The sequence below is a fragment of the Pezoporus flaviventris genome, unplaced genomic scaffold (assembly GCF_033815535.1).
Source record: "Pezoporus flaviventris isolate CSIRO_AGI_PZ_B2104156 unplaced genomic scaffold, CSIRO_AGI_Pfla_v1 ptg000007l, whole genome shotgun sequence".
Lineage (NCBI taxonomy): Eukaryota > Metazoa > Chordata > Aves > Psittaciformes > Psittacidae > Pezoporus > Pezoporus flaviventris.
In genome coordinates, this window is record NW_026892555.1 from 91,589,844 (window position 1) to 91,609,696 (window position 19,853).

The 19,853-nt window shown below is 41.9% G+C and overlaps 1 protein-coding gene across 4 annotated transcripts in view; it reads right to left on the reverse strand.

Annotated features, from left to right (window-relative positions):
- JARID2 (jumonji and AT-rich interaction domain containing 2) overlaps positions 1–19,853 on the reverse strand; it is a 230,681-nt gene that overhangs the window by 55,292 nt on the left and 155,536 nt on the right. For all 4 annotated transcript variants that reach the window (XM_061449518.1, XM_061449519.1, XM_061449517.1 and 1 more), the window contains one exon: positions 11,500–11,669. In XM_061449518.1, the coding sequence (XP_061305502.1) occupies positions 11,500–11,669 (170 nt within the window). The remainder of the gene's footprint in view (positions 1–11,499; positions 11,670–19,853) is intronic.

Sequence of the window (19,853 nt, forward strand, 5' to 3'; positions counted from 1 at the left end):
GAAGGACTTGGAGGCGTTGGCTGATGAGAAAATGAACATGAGCCAGCTTCAGTGTGTGCTCGAAGCCCAGAAAGCCAACCGTATTCTGGGCTGCATCAAAAGGAGCGTGACCAGCAGGTCAAAGGAGGTGATCCTGCCCCTCTACTCTGCTTTTGTGAGACCTCATCTGGAGTATTGTGTGCATCTCTGGTGTCCTCAACATAAAAAGGACATGGAACTGTTGGAACAAGTCCACAGAAGGGCCACGAGGATGATCAGGGGACTGGAGCACCTCCCGTATGAAGACAGGCTGAGGAAGTTGGGGCTGCTCAGCCTGGAGAAGAGAAGGCTGCGTGGAGACCTCATAGCAGCCTTCCAGTATCTGAAGGGGGCCTATAGGGATGCTGCAGAGGGACTCTTCATTAGAGACTGTAGTGATAGGACAAAGGGTAACGGGTTAAAACTTAAACAGGGGAAGTTTAGATTGAATATAAGAAGGAAATTCTTTCCTGTTAGGGTAGTGAGGCACTGGAATGGGTGCCCAGGGAGGCTGTGAATGCTCCATCCCTGGCAGTGTTCAAGACCAGGTTGGACAGAGCCTTGGGTGATATGATTTAGCGCAAGGTGTCCCTGCCCACGGCAGCAGGGTTGGAACTCGATATCTTAAGGTCCTTTCCAACCCTAACTATTCTATGATTCTATGATTCTATGATTCTATGAAGGAGAGACAAGCCTGGAAGTACACTGTGATTTCATTCAAGCTAAAAAAAATTACAATTACATTGATTAGGCAACACCTAACATGCATTAAGTGTGAGCAACTGACATGCAGTGGTGGTTTACACCCACCAAAAAACTAAGAGAATCCCCCAAAACTCTTCTTAAGGGAATAAAACTGAGACTTCTCATGACTGAAGAACTAATAAAGTTTGTACAAGTGAAGATGCATCATTATGAGTAGAAGCTAGGTGAACATCCCCTTTATTATAATAAAGATTTCTGCCCCACCTTACAGTGGATCCCATTTGTTACTCAAAGCGGCTGATTCATATAAACAATACTAAGCAGTGTTACTATAGCCACGAATGTCTAAGACTACTGGAGATGCAGAGAAGAATGTGTGCTCAAGAGCTGCTTTGGTTTTTCCAGCTGTTATCACTTGGTCTAACAAAATATATTGCCCTTGCTGGGGATGCACAATAAGTCAGGAGGGGACACAGAGGTACAGCTGACTCCAACTGTCCCAAGGGATATTTCATACCATACGATGTCATGCTCAGCATATGAAACTGGTGGAAAAGGGAGGAAGCAAGAACATTTTGAGTGATGGTGTTTGCCTATCCAAGTAACTGTTAGGTACGATGGAGACCTGCTTTCCCGGAGATGGCTGAACACCTGCCAGTCAATGGGAAGTGGTGAATGAATTCTCTGGTTTGCTCTGCTTGCACATGCAGCTTCTGCACGCAGCTTCTGCTTTACCTATTAAACTGTCTTTACCTCAACCCACGAGTTTTCACACTTTATTTTTCCAGTTCTCTTCCTCATCCCACTGGGGGAGAGGGGTGAGTGAACAGCTGTGTGGTGCTTTGTTGCTGGTTAGGGTTAAACCATGACACATGTATAACAGATACTTATCATGGAAATGATGGATTATAGCAAGATGACAAAACCCCTCCAAAATGTTATGAGAATAAGCAAAACTGCAGGTTCACCAGATGCATACATACACACACATTTACAGAACAAAGTTGTAGATGCTTGCTTGATTTTTTTTTTTAATGTACAATACACTATTCTGCACATTTTTGTCTTTGCCTGGACACACTGAGCAACAGAAACCCATGAGGCAACTATTCCAGTTCATTGTTGCACATATTTTACCAGCCAGACAACAAGAGTAAAGATGTGCAATCATCCTACCTCTTCCTCTCGCAACAAGAGCAACATTAGAATTTAATTGGTAACCAACAGCAAAAGAGAAGAACTGCAGTGCTTCAGATAGAGGGCAACATCTGTGCCTGGGAGGTGGTGCATACAAAGTCTCAGCACTCTAGGTATGCAATTGCCCCCTTCCTCACTTTCCGTCCTCAAGAAAACAGCAGAAAAATCTGTGAGAAGAGTTACAAGAGTTTGTGGCTGGACTGAATTTTACAAGTCTCCTTTTATGCCAGGAGCCCCCAAGTTGTGCAGGCAGCTGCTGCCACGGCCACTGCCGCGGGTTAAGGAGGGAAGCAGTCTCAAGCACCTGGGCAAAGGGTGCGAGCAGCCCTCCACATTAAGAAACCCACCCTGCGCCCCATCAGCAGGTGCCTGAAAAATCTGCTCACTCAGCAAATCTGATGGTAATCCAGAAAATAAATTTGCCTTCCCACCACTTAAAGACATTTCATACAAGGAACCATCCAGGCTGTCTGTGGCTGTGTGCACATTTTTCTTGGCATCCAAAATGGTTTACAGAGCATCTACCTCCATCTGGCCTTTTGTTCTTACTTCTGTGCCACCACCTCGACTGTGGCAGTATAATTTTTTTGTGGGGCCATGTGGTGAATCAAATCAGGGGACTGACTCAGATTAAAATCCCAGACTAAGGAAATTAAAGTCCATTAATAAATGCTGTAGCTGTAATGTAATGTTACAAGGTCTCAAGTAAAGATTTGGAAAATTTCTATGCACACTTTTTCTTATTGAATGTGTGGCTTAATATATCACTTTATGTTATTAAACAAAACATGAAACACGGTATGTTTCCAATCTCATGTAGAAGCTGCACATTTTACATTCTGTCCTGACAATGTCTAGGCACACACTTCCTAAATGCCCTTCCTTCCCAACTCAAGACAGCTGTTTTGTTTTGCATCAATGTTTGCAGAAAAGGATGTGCCATCACCAGAGAACTGGATAAGGCATTTGCAACATGATGGGAAGGAAGGAGAAGCTACGGCAGAAGTAGTAAACTGAAAGAAAGGGCATGCAGGAGCAGCAGGGAAGAAGGGAAAGACTCAGATAAACTGGGGCTGGAAAAAGAGGCGAGTGGCAAGAGGTAAGTTAGCAGATGGACACAAGCTGCAGGAGCAATAGAAGGACTATACTGAAGGAATTACTGACATTACATGGTAAGAAACTCAGTAAAGCAGGAAGGATACCCTGTACTGATCAGCTTTAACAGCAGTATGTGTCTGATAGTGCTGTTGACCTGCTTGATTGACCATGCCCTGATCTGAACATGTGCCACTCACCTTTTCCTGCTTAAAACTCACTGTTAACTCACAGTCAAGAGGAAAAAAGGTATGGCCAAGGCCAGGCAACAACCCAAAGGGAACTTCCCAGCCCCCTCCACATACTCCAAATCACTGTGGAAAGCCCAAATTCCCAAAACTGGCCCTCATCATGCAATTTGGAAAGCCTAACAAATTGCCATGGCTGCCTAAAGGACTGCAAGCCAGGCAGAAAGCTCAGGCAACTAACAGAACCCCAGGTACCCTCTCCTCACCAGTGGCAGAGCAGGAGTTACTGCTTCTGGGGTCAGATACACTGTGCACGGCAATTTTTGAGAAAATCATTAATGTAATTGTCTTTTTTTAATTCACTCATCATGGCTACAATAAGCTATGAAATATTATAAGATGGGAGGATACTCAGCTCTTTTAAAAATGAGGCTTGAAGTACATTTGGCAACTGTTTCCATCAGTATCTGCAGTTTCATTATTGAAATTCTCTCGAGTATTTTTGCCTTCTCTCCTATTGTGAGAGCAACACAAAAGAAAAACTAACTATATAGGAAAAACAATTACCACAACTACACACAAGTGTTGCCTAATGCATATGAAAGGATGACAAATGTATTTTATGTCCTCTGTATAATAATTTGATGCTTATACAACAATAAGTACAAGGTAAAGTATGGGTTTTTAAGCCACAGTGCTGCTTTTTGCAGTCTTCTCAGAAAGATCATACCCTTTGCATGCAAAATCCAGGCTTGCTACTAACAGAAGGAAGAACTGATGCTTACACAACCTGTACATACAGATGCGTTGACCTCAACAGCAAGTGCCTGATTAATAGAATAAGCTATACTCTTATTCAGCTATTTTATTTGATTAATGAGGTTATTAAATTTTATTTGACAAATGTGTAGTTTTCCCTCCTAAATTACAGTATGTTTTGTTTCTCATTAAATTACATTAACTTTTGTCTTGGCCTAGCTAAACATATTTAAAAACCTTTGAATTTAGATCTGAAGAGTGGAATCAGAAGTATGGAAAGTGCATGCGCTTTGCCAAGAGCACTATTTCATTACTCTTCAGAATTAGCTGGCAGTGTTTCTGCAATATTTACTGAAGTACAAACCAAATGTTTTCATCTGGACAGGATTCAAACCCTGGTATGTTACAACCACAACAAAAATCATCTCAATCCAAGAGCCTTCTCTGTAATTTGGGCTGTGGTTTCTACAAAATTGGAGGATTCTTCCCCATAAATTATTTACACCAATTCCCCCTCTAGTTCCTCTCTGGTTTTTTTTTTTTCCTGCTAACAATTAAACATAACCCAGATGTGCTTTGGAAAAATCTTAATACAATTTAAGACATCAGAATGATTTAAGCACAAGGCAGGTCAAGGTATGTGGTACTTAAGCCTGCCCTAATAAACTTGCAGCATGCCAAGACCTACAATGAGCTGCATCCAGAGGTTTGGCAACTTCTCTGACACACGGCCCCATTTTGGGGCTGTATGCAGGTGGAAAAACCTTGCTTCCCCAGATGCTCCCAACATACTGGCATCTCAGTATTTATAATTTAGGGCCTGCTTCTCATTTATTAGATGTCCTACTCATTATGCTTTGGCAGGGCAGCAACAAATCCCTGAAGTGCATATAAACGCAATTTATGCCCACACTTCATGGAAGTTTTACGGAGCAAGGCTGGATGAGAATGAACTGCATAAACTATATAGGAAAGCGCAACTGTACCTCACTTGTGTGACTCCACCTGCAAGGAAGGTTGCAGAGGGAGCTCCCTGGTGCCTGACCAAGAGGTAGGAGGAAGGCCATTCCAAATACAAAAAATGAAACAGAGCTCAGAAACACACCAATTCCCCAACTCTCCCTTCCTCTGTCATTGTACAAATCACAAGATGCTTAGTGTTTTGGATAACTTATCAGCCAGTGCAGTGGCGTAAACCCCATTTTCTTCATGGTTCATTCTTCAAAGCAGTAGAGCTAAAACCAAAAAGGAAAGGAAATTGTTCCTTTTCCAGGGAAATGGAGTAAAGACGGGGAAATATGTGTGTTCCCAGGAAAAAAATGTTCACTTTCCAAAGTCTACAAAACACACACCAGAGTCCACTGAAAATTAAAAAAAAAAGTAAAGTGCTTCTCACATCTAGAATTCATATCTGGCAGCCTGAAAGCATTATACCTTCACTAACCTGGCTAGATTTGGCAGTGAACCTCAAAACCAACCCTTCCCACATACACTCCAACCACCAATTTCATGTTCCCCGCAAGTCTGAAACCACTGCACTGCCATTCCAAAAGGCTACCAGGCTGTTTTATACCCAAGAGATCCTGAGGCCCACCTGTGTCACAAAATATGCCTTTTAGGGAGCACTGAACCTATGGAAGATTCACAGGTTTACAAAAGGAGGCCCAAATGCTTCTGGCTGTGAGGAAGGGCAGGAATTGCCTTTGCCCATTGCCTTTACATGGCCCACCTGGGCACCAAAAACTGTGGGCAGCAATATTCTGAAGTGTTACTGCTGCTATCGCAGCACTCATGATTTTATGCCAGTATCTTATCCATAATCCGTATCCAACTATGCCAATACCTATATACAGAGTTAAATGTTTATCCTCATTCTACAGAAAAACTAAGCAGCTCACTGAGGGACTCTGAGTAAGTCTGTGGCAAGTATAAAGGCTGAACTGCAAGCCTCCTGTTTCAATGAGTTAATTTCATCCCATGGCTTTTTGCAGAGTTAGATACTGGAATCATTAACAGACAGAAGCAAGGGGCCCCAAAACGGGAAGAGCAAGGAGAAAGTACTTTCATTCAGCTGTAGTACTACATGCAGGCTACTCTATCTTGCACTCAGCAGCTCTCTCCACCTCTTAAATCTCCCAATAGGCACACACTGATGGGAAGACACATGCTTCACTGCATGCCTGGAAGGACAGACCTCAAGAAGCACTCCAATCCCCTGGGAAGGAATAATACTATGGTAGTGATTGCCAGGCTCTCTCTGCAGACTTCCTACACGTGCTGTTCTGTTCACTGTGAGCCCGCATATTCACTTCTCCCCACCAACAATGATTATATTACTCTTGTTCTAAACCACCATGAGAGTTAGTTACCAGACGTAAGCAGCATATTCCACAGGTGGACTGAGCAGTTGCACATATGAGAAATACCTCTTACTTTACACAGCAATGTTACTCCTAACTTTAAAGAACTTTGAAATTGTGAGACTACAGTTATGAAATGCAAATGTATTTTTATTAAACGTTTGAGCAATTAAGACTAAATACCCTCGGAACTTATTCTTGTGTTTTTAATCCATCCTAAAATGTCAGTCTCAAATATCAAATGATCAACAACAGAACTGATAAAAAGTCTTCTTCCAGTATTTTAAACAAATGATTGTACATCTGCACGTTTTAATATTATTTTAGAATTCTAAAAACTAACCCAGGCTGCACAGCAGCTCACATTTTTGAACAGTGTCATCATTTCACTGCTTTGCTTCCAGCCTAATCAAGTTGCTGTGCTATCCAATGTGCTTACTCTGATCTGGTGAGCATGTTTCCCAGTGGAAATGTGCTCCCTTGGAAGGCTGGTGCTTCAAGGATGTGACTGATGCAGTCACTGGCTCTCTAAGTCAGGGTACTTATTGATACTGAACTACCAGACAACCGTATCTTCTGCCTTGTCAAAAACTAGGCAAATTAACAGTTGTTTTCTACCATGCCTAAAATTAAGAGCTCCCACTTTCTGATTTGGGGGGGGCTCTCCGGCTGTAATGGAAATCCTCTGCAAGTATCTAATGGTACAGGCAACCTCTCCTACTAAGACTCAAGAGAGAAGCCTGGGTTCAAAAGCCCCCAAGCCTACCACCCAAACAAGGTGTTTAAAAACAAAAATCCAAAACCTGTTTAAGAGAAAGCTGCAAGAGAACTGGGGCACTGAGATTTAGAAGCTACTCAAGTTCAGAAAAACATGCTATAGTGAGATTTTCTATTTTGGTTTTGCTCAATTCTGATAAACCATCAAAACACTATTAAGTCCTTGCAGTACTCAAAGACAATGAACATTCACACGTTTTACAGAACAGTTGTTAGAAGAGCCTGAAAACTCAATTTGTGAGATCTCAATTAAACCATCTTTATTTAGGAATCCCTGAAATTCTCTAGCATGCATCTCCCACAGGCCCAGCTTAATAAGAAGATTGATCATGGGAAAACATCTTAAAATGCAGGCTCCTAAGCATAGCTTTCCTGTTATCACCTTTTGCCAAAGATCTATTGCTTACTAGGGAGTTGTTTCTCCTTCCCCCTTTAGCCCTGTATTATTCTCCCTGCAATTTTTTTAACCTGTAAATAATTACAGAGAGTAAAGTTAACTTAATCCTCTGTAACGTAAGCTGTTAACAAAAAATTTGATCAGAGGCAGAAAATATAGCAAAAGTGAAAGACGCTGTACAACTGCATAGAGATGACACACTTATGTCTACACATGCTGCTGAAAGATACCAATTACGCTCCAGCAAAGGACATCCAGGCTCCTTCAAAGAACCTATTTAAAGATAAGAATGCTGCAGACAAACACTTCAGAGATACCTGCCCTACTCTCTTCCTTGTCTCCGAAATTCTGGGTCACAATATACTAGTAATTAAAATAAATACATAAATAAATAAATAAAGGAAAATAATTTTAGAATAATAGAAAGACGGGGAGCCCTTGCCAAGTGCAGTCAGTTAGAGGTACTCCAGGGTTCTCAGATATTCATCAGCCATTACAGCTTTTTCATTCTGCTCTGCTTACCTTTTAAGAAGTAATTAGTACACTGTATTATCAAATCAAAGAGTTCAAAAAACAAACTAATTAAAAATATGTCTAAAGTCCCTAGTAGTCTGCATAATGAAACCAAGCAGGTCATCTTGGTTAAATTATCTCCCTTTGAAATAACAGGATGCTAAAAATAAAGAATTCAAGTGATTTGAATCATTAGATTTTTTGGCATTTAGCAGAAGGCCATCTAAACGGGACTTCTTTCCTAAGTATGGAACCTTATGCACGTCAAGGGCCTTTCTTCCACGTTGTCACAACAGTACTGCTCTATCACTCACAGAATTCAGCTGCTGCTGCTTAAAATACTCCCGCCCCCTGAGTACCTAAGCCTGAACTTGTAGTGGTAATGGGATTTTTAAATCTCTCTATTTAAAAACAGATAAGAATCTGAAGGACAAATTTAAACTGTGCCTTTGACACTGTTGCTGGGTGTGGAACAAGGACAGAGAATCGTGATTGCAAAACTGTTTTCCCACCAGTCCTGGAGGAGTCTTCCTTGCTGAAGAGAAGCTTTCATTATGAATGCAGGGACTATTTCATCAGAATGTTTTGAAGGACTAAGACCGAAGAGAATCCAAACTTTAAAAAATATAAACCAAACCAAAACCCCACAGACATAGGGATTTACTCTCCTGGATCTTATTGCCACTACACTTACTACTAAACAATTTTCAAAGTGCTGAACTTACACCCTGTGAATGTGCTCTTATTTCCATATAACTGTATGTCACATTTCACCATGGAAGTGCAAACAGCCACAGCTGGACAGACATCTGGACAGAAGTCAGAACAACCACATGTCCCACCATGCAAGCAATTCTGAATCCCTCGGCATTTCAATAAATAATAGCACAGAGGTTCAAAACCAAAACAAACCTCTTCAAAAAAAAAAAACCCGACAAAAAAAAACGCAACAAAAAATCACACAAGTCTTCTGTATGCAGGGTTTAAGTAAGCTGCTGGCTCCTTCCTCTCCAAGCTCACTGGGTACTACCAGAAGAGCAACCTCAAACTGAGCCTGCTGGTGCCCTGGAAGGCCACTTGTGGGACCTTTCTGGAGCTGGGTGTACCAGCAGGTTGCTACAGGAACTCCCTGTAAGTGTATTAAGAACCAGCTTCCACCTCCTTTTCCCAATGGGCACATCAAAAGAGACAACTACCTGAAGCTAAACCTCCCGGGGGACCAAATGGGCATAATCTCAGGTAATCAGGACCTCCTGAAGGACAAAGCCATCCAGACACTGCAGGCAGAACCATGCTAATATTGATCTCAACAGCCCCACTCCTTCTCCCTCCAAGCCACAGACACTCTTCCTGCGCCTCCACAGAAATGAATCCATATAGCAGATTTTACTGGTTCTTTTCAGGCTTTATAAAGGGGTGACAGAGCAATAACCTTGTGGAGGTGCTGAAACAGAGAGCTGACAGCTTCCCCTTTCTGCTTTTCTTCAGCCTGTTTAAGCAGACCAAGAACATGCCATGTGTGGCACTCAGAGCAGATATTCCTCTCATGGTTTTTACTATAATTGTAATTGGGAACTTGCCGTCTGAATGCACGTGTTGTCTTAAATATATGAGCACTCCTGCATACTGAAGAAATTAGGAATGAATAGCAAGTTCTTAATTGACAGTACAAAACATCAATTATTCTACAGATTAACAACAAAGAAGAAAATTACAGGTGCAAGAGCTAAACACTCACTGATTAAAATTAAAAAAAAAAAGAAATAAATATAAAAAGAAATATAAAAAGAAAAACCAAAAAAAATCCCAACCTTCTGAATGAAGTACTGGAAGAGGACAAAAGTACCTATGCTTCCCATCTGCATTGTTAAAGCAGAATGCCAAGAGACAGTAGGAAATAAAAACGGGGACAAGTCACAACCCCACACAGGTTGCTTTTAAGTGCAAGTGCCTTCAAAGATATAAATAACACATGCTTAGTTAGCAAGCAGAGGAAACAAGCGTGTGAATGCAGCCATGTGTGCTCACACACAGACACACACACCCCCACCATCTGAATTTTCCCATCAACAACTGTGGCAGTTGGCCCAGATCACAGCAGTGACATGCTACTAACAGACTGATCAATCTCACAGCAGACTAAATTAGAAATACATTTCCACAGATTAAATTTCAGAGGACTGTGATACAACTTAAACTCCATTAGAGATTCTTCTCCTTACGATCCTTTAAACAAACACAAAAGCTAGCAAACCACCCTGCTCCATCCCTCCACCCACCCGCTTTACCAGAAGTCCCAACAGGATGGAGGTTCCATATTGGATGAGAGTCAAGACAGATAAATTATAAACCAGTCTAGCGCTACCACAGCCTAAAATCTCACAGAAAAGAAGAAAAAATAAATCAAACCATACTGTCTTATGGTGAGAAAGCCTCAACAGGAAGCTATGGGTGGTGTTGACCAGCGTTGCTCAGAGATCACAGAACTAGAAAAGGGAACTCAAACACAAGCTTTGAAAGACTCAATGCACTAGGTAAGACTTCTGCAGACAAACCCTCTGCGACAAAGTACACCCTTTCAGTAAGTAATGGGACAAAATAACCACAAAAGGCATTGTTCCAGCACATCAAGGATGAAGCAGTGACTAGCAAAGAGGGCTATGGGGGGCACCTCCCGAAAGAGAAACATACCACAAGAGCTATTACGACAACTGGGAGATTAAACTGAGATGTGATCTTCAGTACATGACTTGGGACACAGGGCCATGGAAAGCCCCAAGAAAAAAGACCACTCATGGAAGGTCTTCTTCTTTAGCTTAATCTGGACAGTCAGCTGTACCTCACACTAAGATCCCCAAGTCTGACATGCAGCCTCACAGACATGCTCCAGTGACCACAGACACACACTATACAGCTCCAGCCAGGCTCAGGCACCTGCTACTGTGAGATAATTCAGGTTTCTTGCTGTACAACTTCAGATGCCTCATCTGCACTGCAGAGTGAAGGAGCTCACCTGTTTTAATCATCACCATGGGAGCAATCCAGCTCCCAGGCCAGCTAAGAACAATGGCAACCCCTCCACCCACTGCCAGATGAAAAGCCTTAAGGACAGTGAGTAGGTAGAGAAGGGGAATTTCCAGCCAGATTTCTCCTTTTGCAGGAACAAGCACTCAGGCAAGTTAAGCACAGTTTATAGTCAGACAAAACAAAAGAGGATGGGGAGGACTTAAGAGAGAGACAAAAACCATTCAGAATAACAGAGTGCTAAGCGCATATTTCCCTTTGTGCTATTACCAGCCTCATTTTATGATCTTTACAACCATGAACTTGAATGCTCCTGCTGCAGGTACAGTCAAATTGCTGAGAGCTGAAATGCACACAGTATATTCAAGTGTAGTACAGCACATTTGTCTATCTGCTGCTTGGTGTGTGGTGCTATGGCTCGTGCTTTGAATGAGACTGTCCCACTAGGCTGCTACAAGACTCCTACCTCGAAGACAGAGGAAAGTGAGAAAATCTTCTGTCTTGGGCTTCCTTTTGGAGAGGTCAGAAATCTGAGTGGCAGGAGGGGGTAACAACGGCTCCACTATCTTTATTGGAGTTGTGCTGGGACTGTTTGGCTGGGACTGAGCAAACTTCCTTTGTGCTTGCAGCCTTGGCCTGCGGAAACAAGAAGCATATCAGAAGCATGTTAGGCAAATATTGCAGGAGAGACATCAGAACATAAACAAAAAAAAAAATCACAATTCAAAATTAAAATAAAATTCGGAAGGGGAAGGGATGGGGTACAGAGAGGGATCTGAATCCATCTCCCACCAAGATCATATTCGTACCCAGGTCAACTGCAAAGACAGTATTTTATTTGCTTCACCTTTTGGTATCTTATGCGACAATTTGGAAAACCAGAAAGAAAACATCTTGACTATAAAATCTGTGACTACTATTTCATATGTTCCAAGTATTTTCTTGTGTATCATACAATTACAGTTTACCATTCACTCATTTGGAAATTAAATCTGTATTTTGCACCATGAAAATGTCTACTTTTTTTTTAAGTGTTAGTGTTCTTTGCTTCTTGTTTTTAATTAATTTACAAATTAGGTTTATTTTAGCCCCATTAAGGATTTAATTTATTCCAATCTGCTAGAATCTTATTTACATTCTAAGATATATATTAATAGATAAGGTATATATGTTAGTGCCTAGTTCTACAAAAACAAATTGAAGCCTTTAGTGAAAGATAAAATATCTTTGACAGAGAAAACAGCAGGTAAAAGCCATTACATTTTTGCTCCCTTGGCCACAGCCTAGAAGACTGTAAGCAAGGAGGGCCAGAGTGGGGTTAAGTAATATTTGTGGTAAATCTGTAAGAATGAAGAACATGCATGGAGTGAATTGTCTCAGTCCTGGTACTGAGTGATAGACTGGTAAGTTTTAGAGCATGCCTGGGTATGGCTGTAGGGAGCGAACAGATGCAGGTGGTTTTGGCAGTCAGGCAGCAAATCATTTCAAGCCTATCTGAAAGCTCTGATTAACTGCTAGGTGGCAATGAATATGATTTTCTTTAATATGTCTAGAACACAAATTGGTATTAGGGAAAGCGCTTTAGGGCAGGACAGATACCCGGAGGGGGTCTCGCTGGGAACCTGGCTTGGCTCAGCATTTAAGAACATGCTAATTTCTCACTTAAGCAACTGGGATTCTAATTATGATCCTTATTACAGCTTCAAAAGGCAGAGAAGCAACTGAAAGAACTTAAAACCTCATTGAGAAAGGATGCAATTTTATGTCATTTTCTTCCCTAATAGCAGACTATTTACATAATGTCAAACTGAAACATGCATCAAATAACACTGAAGGAAAAACAGGTCTTGTCACTCCATGGCAAACTTGGCTGTTGTGACTCAAGGAAAGCACAGTTATCCTTCAGAGTGGATGAAACACACAATTGAGAAACCTCTTCTTTTTCACGGATACTAAAATAGTTGGGTAAGAGGTTTGTTACTGTGTTTTAAAATTCTGCCTTTTTGTGGCTAAAATGGGAAAAAAAAATGAAAATCCCAGCAGTGTTTGTGTAAGTATACAAATGTCCCCTAAAGACAATAGAGAACAGAAGTAACATTCAGCAATTTTCTCCCTAAACTCTGCATAAAATTGCCCATGTCCTTGCTACTCAACACCCACCTCCCCAAACGACAAAACCCACCAGCCATTCTTACTGTTTATTTGCACCTCCTTAATGGCAAATACAACGTGGTGTTAATTTTTATCACGGTGCTTGTAATTTTTAGATTGGAACTAAGACTGTTGGACGTGTGTTTCTCCATATCTATGAGCAATTAACTTTCCAGAATGAAGGCCTTGTACAGGTCTGCCTGCATATCGCCAAAATCACTCAAGATTGCTAGATTGCTTTGCAAATCCCTATTCCTTCAAGCAGACTGAGGACTCCTGCACAGGATGAATGGGATTTTAATTTCAACCATTTACATTTCTATCACCAAAACCACACACGCGGCCGGAGAAAAATGCTTTGTGTTGGCTTCTGTTCTGCACAAAATACACCATCTCTTGCCAAAACACAAAGGTTAGCAAGCAACCCTAACCCTGCCTGCTACTCTCAACTACACAGCCATTTTTCCCTGTCCATGTGCTTCCTCAGCTGGGCTGTTAAAACCACACACCACCCACTCTCTGCATCTCTGAAACCACATGCCGTGATCTCATGTGATCAAAGACAAGAATAGGGAAGGACTCCACAACCACACACCCCTCCAACACTCCCCCCTGCCCCCCCCCCCCCCTTACAAAAGTAAAGGTTAAGCCTGTTTCTTGGTTCAAAATTAACCCTTTGCAGCAAGGATTTGCCAGGGCTGCTTGCACCATCCTTATTACTGGTCCCTAGAGCCCTGAAAGAGGATTAGGAAATGGCTTGAACGCATTAGTGAGTTGAAAGAGCTTTCGGTTCAGTCCATCTTTGAAAATACACTCTCTGCTAGCCAGCCTTCCCTGCTCACTTTGCTTTCCAGCTTCCTACAGGGCACACAGCCTGGCATGGCCTGGCTGCACCACCAGGTCTTCAATACCCCCCCATGGAGTGGGGGCCCTTCATTTCAGCAAGGACAGTGAAAACTCCAGATCTTCCCTCCAGCCAACTCCAGGCTACAACCATGAACGTCTGCAGCTTCCCCAGGGAGGCTGTGGAGACTTGATGCTGTATGTTCAGATGTGTTCGAGACGCTTCTCTCACACCTCTGTGGATGTTTGCTGTACTTCCTCTTGTTTGGTTTGAGCTCAGTGGCACCAAAACAGGCCTGCTCCTTATGAAACACCATTTTTTTATTAAAAACCTCAGCAGTTACAGGGCATACGTATCACCCACTCAATTTATGAGCACTAGTAAATTAAGGCATTCTTTTGTAACTGCAGATTCCTTTAGTTTCTGCAAAAAACTACTGCCTTTTGCATGGACAGACATGTGCTCCACAGGCTTCTGCTTCAATGCCTGTGGGTGTACACAGTGAGCTATGAGAAAAAAAACAGGCTAGTCTGCAGCTACAATATACTGGGACAAGGCATCAAGGTTAGGATTAAAAAGCCAAACTTTTAAAAGCAGCCTTTGCTTCAGATCTGTGTAAAGATGACCAGTTTCAAAAGGGGGCCAGCAAAGGAAAAACACTTACCTTTCAAAACATGGGCAACAACTTAAAACTGTTCCCTTGTAAAGGAGCATATGCATCTTAATAACCTTGTATGTCCCCATGAAAACTGCTAGAAGCATAAAACCAATTATTTCGGGTATGTTTCACATTACACTTAATCCAATATAAGTGTGAAGCTGGTGCCAAAAGAGGTACGCTCCCTCCGCTACAGTTACACCAGATGAAGCATAGCAGCCTGCTGTACTCACGCACCCTTTGTGAGCAAGGCAGAATAAGTAAGCAAGTGATCAATGCTCAGAAACACATTTTGTGTGAGTGATGTTGTATACCTAGACTTTAGTAAAGCCTTTGACATCATTTCCCACAGCATTCTCCTGGAGAAACTGGCTGCTCATGGCTTGGATGGGTGTACTCTTCATTGGGTAAAAAACTGGTTGGATGGCCAGGTCCAAAGAGCGGCGGAGAATGGAGTTAAATCAAGCTGACAGCTGTTCACATAGTGTTCCCCAGGACTCAGTATTGGGGACAGTTCTGTTTAATATCTTCATCAATGATTGAGTGCACTCTCAGTAAGTTTGCAGATGGCACCAAGCTGGGCAGGAGTGTTGATCTAATTGAGGGTAGGAAGGTTCCACAGAGGGATCTGGACAGGCTGGATCAATGGGCTGAGGCCAGTTGCATGCAGTCCAACAAGGCTCACTGCCAGGCCCTGCACTTCAGTCAGGCCCATGCAACGCTACAGGCTTGGGGAAGAGCACCTCAAATCCTCTGTTCAGTTCTGGGCCCCTCACTACAAGAAAGACATCGAGATGCAGGAGCAGGTCCAAAGAAAGGCCACAAAGCTTGCGAAGAGTGTAAAGCACAAGTCTTATGAGAAGCAGCTGAGGGAACTGGGGTGTTTACTCTGGAGAAGCGAAGCTCAGGGGGACCTTACCACTCTCTACAACTACCTCCAAGGAGGTTGTAGAGAGGCAGGGGTCAGTCTCTTCTCCAAGGTAACAAGTGATACAGAGAAGAAGAAATGGCATCAAGTTGTGCCAGGGGAGTTTTAGATTGAGTATTAGCAAGTATTTCTTTACCAAAAGGACTGTTTGTCAAGTATTGGAACAGGCTGCCCAGGGAAGTGGTCAAATCACCATCCCTGGAGGTATTTAAAAGACACGTCGATGAGGCACTTAGGAACATGGTTTAGTGGTGGACTTGGCAGAGACAGGTTAATGGTTGGACTCAACGATCTTACAGGTCCCTTTTCCAAACTAAACGATTCTATAGACACATAATACCACCAGCGTGGCTTCATTCTTTTCTTGTTAATGCAACAGTTTCTGCTGGAATGACCTATTTAGCACGCATTTGGCAACAGAAGACAGATTGGCACAGGTGCCAAAAAGAACAACAAAAATCCCTTTTGTGTCCTCAAAATAAATTGTTCACTCTGTCCTCAGCAAAAGGGTATGCATTATGTAAGACCTGCAAATACGCAAACTTTGCAAGAAGGAAAAGGATGATGGAAGAACTCAAAATAATACCACATCTAAACATCGTGTAAACACTCAACACACAGCCAGAAACATCCAGACTACTTAAACTAAACAGTAATTCACCTTCTCCCAACAGAATGTTATTTTCCTTCTACTGCTTTTGAAAGACTTTAAACACCTACCTACGACATGAAGTTCAAAAAAGTCTCAGCCTGAGGAAACCTCACCTCCACTGTTTTGGAATGCGTCTCTTCTACTGAACTGACTGTTTAGGTCTGAGACAACAAATTACAGGCCAGAGACTAAAACTCCGCCACAAAAAATACCTCAAATGTATAGGATAGACTACAAAACATTTCTCTCCAATGCAAAATACACTTTCTGAAGCTTTTTTAGACTGGAATTTATTTTTAGTTGAATATATTAAGCAAATTGCATTCATTATAACCAAAACACTACAGTGAAAATACTTCAGAAACATCTTTTAAAATAGAATATCCTAGCACTACTCCTTTAGTTTGAAGAAAAGGACATGTTTAGGAAGAAAACACCTACTATACAAAGGTGATTTCCTGCTTGCAAAGCAAAGCTTGGGCTAGTAATAGTCTGTGTTAAATTTAGTGAATGTTAATACTCTAGATAACGGCGTGTACTGCACTAGCTACAAACCAAGTATTAAATTATCAGCACGCAAGATTTAGTTGTACATCGGTACAAAAATATGACTATTTTCAGTTTATTACTCCATAACTCCTAAAAGAAAGCAAAGCTTATGTACTAGAAAACACACACAAAGAACAATAAGCACAACTGAATTGATAATATATATGTATTGATACAAACATCTCAACTGGGAAGAGATTAGATTTACAAATAGACCTGTTTTTCAAATATTCTCTAATCTCCAGCAATCTGCCCATTATAACAAAACTTCCTGCTTGTTAGGTAGTATAATATTTGGTTGCTGTTTGGTCTTACAACCTTTCACTTACTCTTTGAACTTCATTTTTGGCTTTGTTGTTTCCTGCTTTTCTGTAGTCTGATGTTTATGTCCTTTTTCTTTACGATATCACCACTAGAGTTAGATTTCCAAACTCTATCAGAACCATAGTTTAAGAAGCTGCTTGACTGACACAGTTTCATAATTAATTCCCATTTCCCTTTGAATGCAGTATGTTTTTCACTTTCCAAACTGCTCATGAGCAGTCTGCAAGCTAAAGCAAAGGAAGTATTCAAAGCCAGGTTGGATGGGTCTTGAACAACCTGGTCTAGTGGAAGGTGTCCCTGCCCATGGCATGGGGGGTTGGAACTACATGGTCTTCAAGGTCCCTTCCAACACAAATCATTCTATGATTCTATGAATCTATCTTTCTAAAAGCAGTATTGGTATTTTAATACTTTGCTTTTGTTGCTTCTCCTGAGGAACTGCAGTGTAAGTATTTGCAGATATTTAATCACATTAAAATTGCTACTACTAATTATTGGTGATGAGCTGGTAATAGTTTCCACTAAACACTGAGTAGACAGGAATACTGAATTGTTTACAGTCTGACCTAAGGTTGGGCTTTTGAGAAGCCATTCCCTAGCAAAACTGATCTTTAAACAGGGAAAGTTCAGGTTTCTTGTTGTTGCTCACTTAGGCTTTGCAATTCCCACATCTCCCATGCCTCTCAATCCGGGCACCAGAAATTCAGTGCACTGTATACGTGGTGCGCTTGACCCTGCACGGATATAGTTGAGCTAAGTTCTGTGGGACTTCCCATATTGCTGTTTCAACCCGACTATCCCATACAGCTGCACAAAATCACAATCGAGCATTATGGCTGCCCATCCATCAGCAGCTAGTACCCATTACAGGGAAAGCTCTAGCACGGACATGCGTTCTACTACACTGATATTTGCTTTTGTGCTCAACATTCTGCACTAATATTGTTCTAATTTCCCCTCTGCCATGTACCTGGGTTATTAATTTCCCTACTATGACACTTTGCTGGCTTGGTGAAGTAGTTATCTCCAAGTTTTACTTGTCCCTACCCCTGATTTAGATCAGGTTTGAAGTGCACCATCTTTTGTTCTCATGACAGCCAACACACAATTTACACATATGGTTTAACTGCACTGTGCAACGTGACACTCGGTCTAGCGCACAACATGCCTGTATGCAAAGATTTATCTGGGTGTGCAGCTTTGTTTATTAAGGTACCTGTACCTGAAAAGTGATAGGCTGTAGATATGTTCTGTCCTTATTAAAAGGAAGGGAAAAAAAAGAGGGAAGAGAAAATTCCACCACAACAAAAAGTCATATAGGTTTTAATAGCCAGGCGTCTGCTGGAGATCAGATGATTATTGAGTATGTAATTTTCACCTCAAACAAAACCAAGCATGTGACAGGCACTTCTAGGCAGGCCTAATGTGAACATGCAAAATTAGGTGCTGGAGATATCATTCTTCACAGGACAACTGGGAAATCCTTGTCACTATCAGTGCTAATAATGGAAAGGTGTTTGGGAATGACATTTAATGGATGATAATTGAACTAATCCATATGCTTAATGCTTAAAGTTCAAAGTAAAGCTTGCAACTAAAACTTGTTTGCTAAGAACTCTTCAAATTATCATTAATTTGGGGTCACCTATTTTTCCTGACCATGCTCACTAATCACAAGAAGTGAGCATGGTCAGAAATCTGCAGTCTCCAAAACCACCTCACTTCATGCAGTTTAACAGAGACACTAAACCCACTAAACGAAATAGTTGGCTGTTAAAATCATGTACATGACAGCCGTGGGTGAAATAAGATTTGTTAAAGGCTGATGGACACTGTTTACCACTCCCCATCACATTAACTGTGGAGGAAAACTGGACAACTCCAGCTTCATATATACTCCACCTGACATATACACGTGGTCGTGATGACACAGGGACGCAGAACTTGCCTGCTTGACTGAGGCCCATTCTAGATGGTATAGAAGAAGCTGTAGAAAACTAAACCTGCATTCAGATTTCAGCTATGGATCCAGGCAGTTCAGGTGTTTCAGTGGTCTAGATAACCTCAAAGGGGATGAATCATACTGGGTACTAAATGCCCTGAATTTTTGTCCTAAAACATCAATGGTGGTCAGAGAATTTTGCTGCTACCCTGATGCAGCAGTAGGATTTCCCAGCGTGAACTTGAGTCCCCTCCACTGACCTCAAGATATACAGAAGCAAAGATGAACAAAAAACAACACAAAAAAAGCAAAAGTGTAACCAGTCAAGCTTGCAGTCCTTCTCCAGGAGGATGGATCTCCTCCCATCCTAGTGCTGCAACACATTTTAGTTGGATCTGATGAAAGAACAGTCCATGCTTATCGCATGCCATGTATGTCACTGCAGCCCCGGACACAGGGTTGCAAACTCTTGTCACACTCAAACAAAAACAGGACCCCAAATTACCAAGGCACAACTCCAGCAAATACAGATCCACTTACCTGCCTTCAAGCATCTCAAAGAAGATGGAAACCCTCTTTTTACAAGGAGTCACACAGAGAAAACAGGGGGTATGGGCACAAGTTACTCCCAGGGAGATTCTGCTTAGATGCAAAGTTTTCACAACGAGGATGATCAGCCAATTGGAATAATCTCCCCAGGGAAGCGGGGGACTCCCCAACACTGGACAGAGTGCTGGGTCATCTAGTCTAGGTCATGCTTTCCCAGCTAAGG